Source organism: Rhinopithecus bieti, unplaced genomic scaffold, assembly GCF_001698545.2.
Source record: "Rhinopithecus bieti isolate Rb0 unplaced genomic scaffold, ASM169854v2 scaffold_22, whole genome shotgun sequence".
NCBI classification, from domain to species: Eukaryota; Metazoa; Chordata; class Mammalia; order Primates; family Cercopithecidae; genus Rhinopithecus; species Rhinopithecus bieti.
In genome coordinates this window covers 2,231,494-2,241,469 of record NW_016803136.1, presented here as the reverse complement: position 1 = coordinate 2,241,469, position 9,976 = coordinate 2,231,494, and the positions used below count along the sequence as shown (strand labels likewise).

The following is a 9,976-nucleotide window of genomic DNA, read 5'->3' as shown; positions in this document are numbered from 1 at the left end:
GGCTCCCCCGCGCCTCCCTCCCGCCTCCACGCGGGCGCTGAGCACATGGCCCGGCTGACGTCAGCGGGGCTCCCTGCCCGCGAGGGCGCGCGTGCGCAGAGGAGGGAGCGGTTCCCCTCCCCCGCCGCTCCCGAGCCCCCGCAGCCTTGGTATCCCGGGGGCCGTGAGGCGCGCACCGTGACGCTTGGTGCGAGTCCCAGTGGCGGCTCCCGTTCGCGCGTGTCGGTGAAGCCGCCGGAGGGAAGGGCATGGGGCGGCCCGGCGCCTCCTCCCCGGCCGCAGAGCCTGGGCGGGAGCCCAGATTCCGCCCGAATGTCTGTCGCTATTTGCGGGGAGGATTGGGCGTGGTCCCCGTCCACGCTGCGGCGCGGGCCGAGCCCCATGTGCGCCGGAGGAGAAAGGTCCTTTCGGAGCGCGCGTGGAGGCGCCACGGCCCGAGTGTAGGGTTACGCCTGGGGCGGGGAAAACTGCGATTTGACTGGGCGGCAAAGAGCCCCGGGGCAGCCGAGCCTGAAACACGTCACGCTTTCCTTCCTCCTGGGCTAAGAACGGGGGAGGGGGGGTGTCCCTTTTTTCGGGGCCCTCCCGGCTGCGCGTCTCCTCCCTTTGGGCGTCGCTCCCTCTGCAGCGCTGGGGCCGGGGGCGCCGCCACGTCAGGCAGTTGCCATGGCGGCCTGAGCTTCGGTTTCCCTGGAAACCGGCGGGGCTTCCGCGCGCCGGGCCAGAGGCTGTGGGGGATGGGCCGGCGGCCGCCGAGACGGGGAGCCGTTGGGGATGGAGGGACGTGGGGCTCCCAGCCCGCGTGGGGCGGGGCCGGCGAGTCGGGACTCCCCCTGTCCACCCGCTGAGGAAGCTCCGGGGGCCGCGCGGGGTCACGGGCCCCGTGGGAGGGGTGGCGAGGAGGGTCCAGCGCGCTAGAAGCCAGCCGCGGGGCGCCGCCCCTCCCCCGGCCTCGACCGCGGGGTCACGGCCCTGAGGTAACCGGAGCCTGACTTGCTGAGGGAGGGGCGGAGGCGCTGCTTGCTTCGCGACTGCTCCAGGCGGGCGGCTCCCTCCCCGCCTCCCGCGAACGCGCCCTTCCGCCCGCCCTCCTGGCCAGGGGCGGAGCTGGCGCGCCTCCAGGCCGCTTCCGGGCAGCCGGGAGGGGCGGGGCCGGGTTCGCGGATTGGCTGTAGCGGGCGGGGGCGGTGCTCCCGAGTTGCGGAGGGCGGTGCGGCTGGCGAGGGTGACGCAGGGAAGCCGTGGCCGGGTGGGTGCGCGCGTGCTTCGGGGTGGGGCCTCGGGGCGCCGAGCGGGACAGGGGCCCGGAGGCCGCGACAGGCCGGTGGTTTATGTCTGGAATGGTTTTGCAGAATGTGGGCTTGGTTGTAGTTTAGTCGCAGGGCTGGCTGAGGGTGTTCATGCAGACACTTCCTGGCAATCCCGACATTCATGTAGCTATGACTTTTGAGAAATAGGAAGGACGGCATGGCGAGTTCCTCTTTGCAGGTACTACTTGCAGAGAGCGCCTTGCGTAACGTGTGGGTTTGGAAATGAATCGGAAGGAGACTCAGCGGCAGCCGCAGAAGGAAGCTCTTGAGTTGCTGGGCCCGTTGAAGTAGGAGCCGGGGTGGGCCCCAGGCTGTCCAGAAGGGACACCCATTCTGGTGCTGGTCACAGAAGCGGGAAACTCAAAGGCCTGTCTACAAACCATTTATTCAGTTATTCATTGAGGTGCTTTTAGCGAAGTGTCTGCTTCTGGACAAAGGGTGGCGAGCAGGTTAAAAAGCCTGGGTCTGCGCTCTCCCAGGCTGGGTCTTGTGGCAGATGATGAACAAGTCACTCTACAGAAGACCGCCGTATGGGCATCATAGGAACCGAGCGGCCGGAACTGTTCTGGGGAGGGAGGATAGTTGTTCCCGAGGAAAGGACATTGAGACCTGCAGGATAAGTCTGGGTGGGACAGAGCAAAGTGGCGGCCAGGAGCCCAGGTGCAGCCCAGCAGGAGGGAACAGGATGCTTTTTGGAAATAAGCCAGGCACGGTGGCTCGCCTCTGAGTCCCAGCTACGCTACTTGGGAGGCCCAGGCAGTAAGAGCGCTTGAGCCTAGGGAGTTCGAGGACAGCCTGGGCCACAGAGTGTGAGACCTCCGTCTCTAAGAACAAACACGAACATGGTCAGGAGGGTTGTCACTCAGAGATGGCCTGAGTCAAGAGTTGGTCCTGGAGAGACCAGTGGGGCTGTGAAGACTGGGGGCTTTGTTTGTATGCTGAGAGCAGGAAGCTGTGGGAAGAAGGCAGTGGTCCCCAGCCAGAATCCAGAGTGGCTTAGAGGTGGTCAAAGATTTGAAGACAGCCACAGAAAAGTGGACAGAGACAAGAAAAATAGGTACCAAAGTGTGCATCCAGGTAGTCGCAGAAAGGAAATGGGTTTAGAATGAAGCAATGTGGGTTAAAGTTAGACCCTGGGGAAATCTTGCAGGGGCCTCTAGGCCTGTGAAGAACTGGACTAGGTGAGAAGAGGAAGCTTTTGATCCATGTCACTCCCTGGCCTAGAACTATATTCTGCCCACAGGTGGGTTGAGTTCAGGACTGCTGCTTCCAGCCCCCAGCAGCCAGGTTCAAGTGAGAGCTGACTCACCTACGGCCCCTTGATACAGCCTCAGAGCCAGGTGAAAAGCTACACGCAGGCTGGGCAGGATGGCTCACGCCTATAATCCCAGCACTTTGGGAGGCCGAGGCGGGGCAGATCACCTGAGGTCAGGAGTTCGAGACCATCCTGGCCAACATGGCAAAACCCTGTCTCTACTAAAAATACAAAAATTAGTCCTGCCTGGTGGCACATGCCTGTAATCCCAGCTACTAGGGAGGCTGAGGCAGGAGAATCGCAGAACCCGGGAGGCGGAGGTTGCTATGAGCCAAGATCACACCACTGCACTCCAGCCTGTGTGACAGAGCGGCACTCTGTCTCCAAAAAAAGAAAAGCCACAGAGGTGTGTGTGTGTAGGGGCAAGGCAGTTTCCTACTGTCTTCCTAGCAGAAAATGGAGAGAAACTGTTAAGGCCAGAATGACAGAGCGGGCTGTGTGTGGCCTGGGACTGGCAACAGAAGTGTCAAGTTGCCAGGTTTCAGGCCACTACAGAGCAGGGCTTTACCTGGGTTATGTGTTGCAGGCCCTAATGGTTAGAGACACCTGTCACTGGTGAGGGCAGAAATCTGTGCAGGGGGTGTGGGAAGCTGGCCTCACTGGTGGGTGGGGTCAGAGACTTTGCCAGGCCTGGTCAGGAAAAGCTGCTACAGAACAGCGAAAGTGCTCCTAGCGCAGCGATTCCCAGCCTTTTTGGCAACAGGGAGTCGTTTCCTGGAAGACCATTTTTCCATGGAGAGGGAGGGCGGGGCTGGTTTCGGGATGGAAGTGTTCTGCCTCCCATCAGGCATTAGTCAGACTCTCCTAAGGAGCACACGAAACCTAGACTCCTGGGGTGCACAGTTCACAGGACTCCTCCTGCCTCTGTGAGAATCGAATGTCCCACTGATGTGACAGGAGGCTGCGCTCAGGTGGTCCTGTGCCATCGCCGCTCACCTCCTGCGTGCAGCCCTGTTCCTGACAGACCACGGACCAGTACCTGGGGTTTGGGGACCCCCGCCCTAGGGGATGAAAGCAGGGAAACCTGGGTCTAATGGGTTACTGTCATTCTCCCTGTGATTCAGGGAAGAGACAGGACAGAGGTGGAAAGCAACAGGGTCACTAGGAGTCGGGACAGCACCCTTCCAGATCCTTCCCCTGGGGTCGAGTAAGCACCCTGTGCGTAGCTCTTCCTGGCCGCCCGTGGGCTCTGGGATCTAAACAGACTATGCAGCCATCCTCACCTTCATTCACAGCTCGGACAGGGACAGTGTGTGTTGAGACAGAAAAACAAAACATATATATGTGAGAGACTTTGTATGAGCCAGTTCCTGATGAAGTCCTATCTGACAGCCTCGTATTTACTGCCCAGGCAGATGGGGCTCTTCTCATTTCACCCCCGCTTTTTTTTCCTGAGACACAAAATTTAATAGAAATTTTGTTTGCAGTTCTTTGACGTTCTTAGTGTGAGCCGATCTGGGACCCACTGCCCACCAGAAGTGGCCCAGTCCTGGTGCAGGGAGAAAGGGAGGGGTGGAGTGGGAAGAACCCTATTTTTCCTCAGGGCTAGGGGGCTGGAGATGCCACCCCATTCTCCTGCCTCTGGGCTCCAGGAAGGAGAGCAGATGGACTCTCAGGCCTATGGCTCCTCCTACACACCACTGTCCCCCAGGTTGGAGGAGAGTGAGAGATACAGGGAGAGAAGGGGACAGAGGCAAGAAAAGATGTTGATCAAGAAAGACGAGAACCAGGGGTGAGGGGTGACGGAGAATCAAAGATAAAACACCAGTAGGTTGGGCGCGGTGGCTCATGCCTGTAATCCCAACACTTTGGGAGGCCAAGGCGGGCAGATCACCTGAGGTCGGGAATTCAAGACCAGCCTGACCAACATGGAGAAACCCTGTCTCTACTAAAAATACAAAATTAGCCGGATGTAGTGGTGCACGCCTGTAATCCCAGCTACTTGGGAGGCTGAGGCAGGAGAATCTCTTGAACCCGGGAGGCAGAGGTTGCGGTGAGCCGAGATCATGCCACTGCACTCCAGCCTGGGCAACAAGAGCGAAACTGTTTGAAAAAAACAAACAGTAAAAAAAAAAAAAAAAAAAAAATTGAGGGAGAGTGGGGGAGGGGAATAAAACAAAAATCTACCCCAAATGCAAACCAGCCTGGAAAAAAATGGTGCGGTGCCCGGAAGGTCTTGGAGGCAGGAGGATGTGAAATACAGAAGGACAGTGGGGGAGGTAGGGGCTCAGATGTGGTCTTGGAGCACGGGCAGATAAGATCTAGGGGGTAAGGAGAGGAGGATCCATGTGTGATGAGGGCAGACGGGGTTCAGGGAGGAAAACCAAGCCAGCTGGTGAGTTGTGTATGTGAAGAGCCCGCGGGCCCTGCACCTGGACATGACCAGTAAGCCTGGGAAGCTAGGAGCTCAAGAGCAGGCCAAGAAAGGGACTCGGAAGGCAGCAAGGACACACGTGTTGGCATTGCTGGTGGACATAGCAGTTATGACGTGCCTGGGCAGAAAGCTGCCAGCAGGGAGGTCTGTGAGACTTAAAAGAGTAGGATTTAAAAGAGTGTCAGGTCGGAGCACAGGAAAGACTTTGAGTGTGGAGGGGAGCTGGGTCATGGGATGCAAGAGCCATTTCTCATGGATCTGTTTAGCCCAAGTACAGGTGTAGACGGGGGCACATTCCTAGGCTTGGGGGTGGTTCAGCCCAGGGAGTCTGGAGGGCAGTGGGCAGGGTGATGGGGAGCAGCATGTAAGTGGAGCCTTGTCGAGAAGCGTCGCGCACAGTGGAGAGTCGTCCAGGAGGTCAGGGAGCAGGTGCGGACCAGCAGCCAGGAAGGAGGCGATCCCTGGAGATGAGACGGGGCGAGGTCGTGTTACTGCCTATTGGGTCATCCTCCAAGGATGTTGAAGTTACCAGGGAGACAAGTGAACCAGGAGGTCGAAGCGGAGGATCCTGGGGTTCTGTAGAGGGTAGCCCATGGCATCAGTGACCGAGCAGAAGTGTGGAAAGTGGATAGGCTGCTGGGGGAGGGATGGGGCCAGAGGCAGAGAAGCCCTGAGGATGAGTTGTGGAGGACATGGAAGGACCCGCACGCCTGGTTGAGCTTGCTCCAGTGGGGCCCGTCCCAAGAGCCCACACTCCCTGGGAGGAGTGGAGCGAGCCCACACACGCTGGGCCCCCCTGGGCAGGGGCATGGACCAGGACAGGTGTGGTCTCCAGCAGCCCCCGTCAGGCTGGGTCCCCTGGTTGCCACAGACTTGCCTCTGGGCCAGCTGATAGGAGAGGTTTGTGGGGACTTTGGGCCCCAAGGCTGCTGCTCAGGGTGTTCTGCTGTCCCGTACTCTGTACCCCAGTCCCTGAAGAGGAAGGAGAAGGAATACGAGCATGAGATGGAGCGGCTGGCGCGGGAGAAGATTGCCACACAACAGCGGCTGGCAGAGCTCAAGCACGAGCTGAGCCAGTGGATGGACGTGCTGGAGATTGACCGCGTGCTGCGGCAGACGGGCCAGCCCGAGGATGACCAGGCCTCCACCTCCACCGCCTCTGGTGAGCCCCAGCCCCCGCGCTGGCCCCACAGCCCTCAGATGTTACACGTCAAATTCCAGCATCCCTGGCCAGGCTCTTGCCTACTAGAAAAGATGGCCCCAGTCCCAGCCCCCTCACATTCCCACGCCCCCACCAGCATCTACGCCTCCAGCCGCTTGCTTCCCCCGCCCTTCTGACCTGCTCCTGCCCCGTGTTCCCCACAGAGGGTGAGGACAACATAGACGAGGATATGGAGGAGGACCGGGCGGGCCTGGGCCCACCTAAGCTGAGCCATCGTCCCCAGCCGGAGCTGCTGAAGTCCACCCTGCCACCCCCCAGCACCACCCCTGCACCTCTGCCTCCACACCCGCACCCTCACCCTCACTCCGTGGCCCTGTCTCCTGCCCACCTACCCGTGCAGCAGCAGCAGCCACAGCAGAAGACCCCTCTGCCAGCCCCTCCTCCCCCACCGGCTGCCCCTGCCCAGACACTGGTGCCAGCTCCGGCCCATCTGGTGGCAACGGCTGGGGGCGGCTCCACGGTCATCGCCCACACAGCCACCACTCACGCTTCAGTCATCCAGACTGTGAACCACGTTCTGCAGGGGCCAGGCGGCAAGCACATCGCCCACATCGCCCCCTCGGCCCCCAGCCCTGCTATGCAGCTGGCGCCTGCCACACCCCCCATTGGGCACATCACAGTGCACCCTGCCACCCTCAACCATGTGGCCCACTTGGGCTCCCAGCTGCCCTTGTACCCGCAGCCCGTGGCAGTGAGCCAGCCCGTGGCAGTGAGCCACATCGCCCACACCCTCTCGCACCAGCAAGTGAACGGCACAGCCGGCCTGGGGCCCCCGGCTACTGTCATGGCAAAGCCGGCCGTGGGGGCTCAGGTGGTGCACCACCCCCAGCTGGTGGGCCAGACCGTGCTCAACCCTGTGACCATGGTCACCATGCCCTCCTTCCCAGTCAGCACGCTCAAGCTGGCTTGAGGACGAGGCCACTCAGAGGCCCCCAGTGGGGACAGGGAGGGGGACCTGTCCCCACTCTCTCACCCACCAGCTCCACACATTCCAGCCAGGCCCAGGCCCGCCCCCCCCACCCACCCCAGGCCTCCTAGGGGAAGGGGGTGCAAAGACTCTGAGCCAAGGGAGGGAAGGGCCACCCAGGGAGTTGGGCGCAGGGCAGGGGGCCACCCTGCTGCACTAGGACTTGGTAAGATGACTCTGAGAAAATGCGAGACTCTGGTGGAATGTGCCACCTGTCCGGCCCAGTGCCAGCCCCAGCGCCGCTCCTGCTTCCCCTCCCTGTCCTTGGAAATCAGTGCGATGTGGATATCACGCTCCCTGACTTCTCCCCTGTCCTGCCCCACCTTCCTGTGCTGCTGCTGCTATTGCTGTCTGGTGAGGTGGCCCAGGCCCCCGGCTTTCCTCCGGAGCTTCAGTGTATTCTTCCCAGGTCTTTGCAGGGGAAATGGGGGAAGCAGAACCGAAGCCACTTGGCCCAGAAAGCTGCGGACTGGGGTGATAAGGGGCCCTGCTCTGAGCACAGGTGACAGATCATAGGAAGTGGCTGGTCTGGAGTCCCACCCGGACAGGTGGGGCCCCAGCCTGGGGCTCTCTGACCCGTTTGCAGTCACTGTGATTCGTTACCGTAGAAACTACTTAAAATGATTCTCTACCAACAATAAACCAAACCCAGCCACTGCCAAGCTTCCTGTGTCCTCAACCCAAGCCCTGCCACTGGGCTCTGGACCTCAGGAGGGCAGGCTGAGGTGGGGAAGGAAGGGCTCGGCTGTCCTGCCCCCTCCCCTGTCTCCTGCCGCCTGGGTCTGGATGGGACGAGAGCCACTGGGCATCTGTCCCCAGTCCCTAGCTCTGGGCTTGGCTCTTGGCTTCCAGAAGGCAGCAAAGAGGGGCGCTGTCCTGTGTTCAGCCCCTGATCTCTGATCTCTGCTGAGTGCTGGGCACTCCTCCGAGGGACAGCTGGGCCTGGCGGCCTGTGGGCTTTGGGGCGCCTCCTACAGTCTGAGAGACATGGACCAGCAGCTGGTCTTCTTTCCAGGAGCATAGAAGCCACATCATTGAGGCATCAGAAAGGTAAAAACGCAGCGGCTTAGCTAAGCCCTAAGCCTGTCCCCAGACCAACCCTGGGGGCCTGTACAGAACAGGGCCAGAGCTAGGGCTGCTGCTTCTGCTTCAGCCCTGTGTTCTCCCATCCCCTCCACACCCGGCTTCTCCAGGGGGCACTTTTGAGTGGGCCCTCCCTGGGGAGCTGCTGGGCAGCACCACCTTTCTCTGAGAAAAGGTCCTGTGTTGGGTCAAGGACAGGGCTGAACGTGGAACCGGCAGGAGTCAGGGGCTCCGTGTTAGGGCGTGGCTTCCTCTGCCTCTGCCTGGGCAGCCCGCTTTGGTCTCTCCTTGTATGTGGATATTTATGACAAGTGGCCTTGTGTCAGACATGCTCCGCTCCCCACCTGGACACACACCAGTGGCCTTTCAGTGTAGTGGGAGGAAGCCAGTGTCCCTGGGTGTGAAGTTCACACTGATGGGCTGGGGCAGGGGCCTGGGCAGGCGAGGGGGCCAGGAGGGAGGGGACAGAGTTGAGGATTTCCTGGAGTGCCCTGCAGGCACAGAGGAGGTCAGCAAAGGTCTTGAATAGATTTTCTTTTGAAATAAAGAATCCTTAGATGCCTAAGAATTCCCTTCCCATTCCTTCCTGGTCCTGGACATCTCCCAGGGGACTGTTTCCTCATTTCTTTCTCCTGGTGTGGGTAAAGGGACAGTTACAAACCAGGTCGCCACCCTCAGAGGCTGAGCCCTGTACCCACCCCAGCACAGCCACCTCCGCCAGACCCCCTGGCTCTGGGAGAGCCAGCTTTGCTATTCCCATTGTGACAGCGATGGCAGGTCTGACCCACCGGACGGTCAGTGTGTGGAGCTCGCCCCTCCCTCAGCCTGCCCACCTCTCCCTGCATCCTGAGGCCAGTGGCCCCTGGGCCTGCACAGATACCTCATCATCCACCCGCTGCCCCTCCCCGTCCCTGTCCCCCAGCAGTGGGGGCCTGCAAATCTAGTGCCGAATGACTATGTCCAGATTAGTGACGATGGGTGTTGCTGTTGTTCTTGTTGTTGTTTGTGAACGCTGTGATGCTGTGTGCCCAAGTGGGCAGCCACCACCCAGCCCTTCCTTGGGCATCTCCCCCTGAGAGCTGTCAGGACCACATCTGTCCTCACCCTGTGGGACCGCCTGCCACTCCCTCCCTAGCCCTTCCAGCCTGGGACACACACACACATACACGCGCACACACACACACACATCTTACCTCTCATGCGTGTTTTACCTTTTGATGTTGAGAGTGGCTCACTGGCTGGGAGTCCTTACCTCGGGGAGAGGGGGAGGTTGGTTCCTTGGGGGGGCCAAAGGCAGGGAATGCCTGGAGCATAACTTGGGGGTCACCGTGACCCCTTCTCTCTCCAGAAACAGCTGCTTCTCCCCCCGTCCGAGGGTCCCACCCCCAACCCCCAAAGAGGTGGCCCTTGTTTACAGTGAGGACTCGGCCACTCTGTCTCTGTTTCCTGAAATATAAACTGTAGCGACCCCAGACTGTAGAGATTTTTATGTGTTTGGATACATCTGCTGTGTGGGAAAAAAAAAAAAAAAAAAAAAACTACAAAAACCCTAATTTTGTACATACTGTATTTTTACTATTGAACTGTATTCTAGTGGCTGTTCATGCTCCAAGACTTTAGTTACCGAGACATGAATACTATCCATGTAATAAGCACTTGCCTGGAATAAAATATAAAACTGAAATAAACCTGCACTGAAACCTGA

At 59.9% G+C, this 9,976-nt stretch overlaps 1 protein-coding gene across 1 annotated transcript in view; it reads left to right on the top strand.

Annotated features, from left to right (window-relative positions):
• Window positions 1-9,976, top strand: part of MNT (MAX network transcriptional repressor) — a 17,908-nt gene extending 7,932 nt beyond the window's left edge. The window contains 2 exon segments of the mRNA XM_017867001.1: window positions 5,969-6,161; window positions 6,365-9,976. Of these exon segments, the coding sequence (XP_017722490.1) occupies window positions 5,969-6,161; window positions 6,365-7,131 (960 nt within the window). The 3' untranslated portion in view covers window positions 7,132-9,976.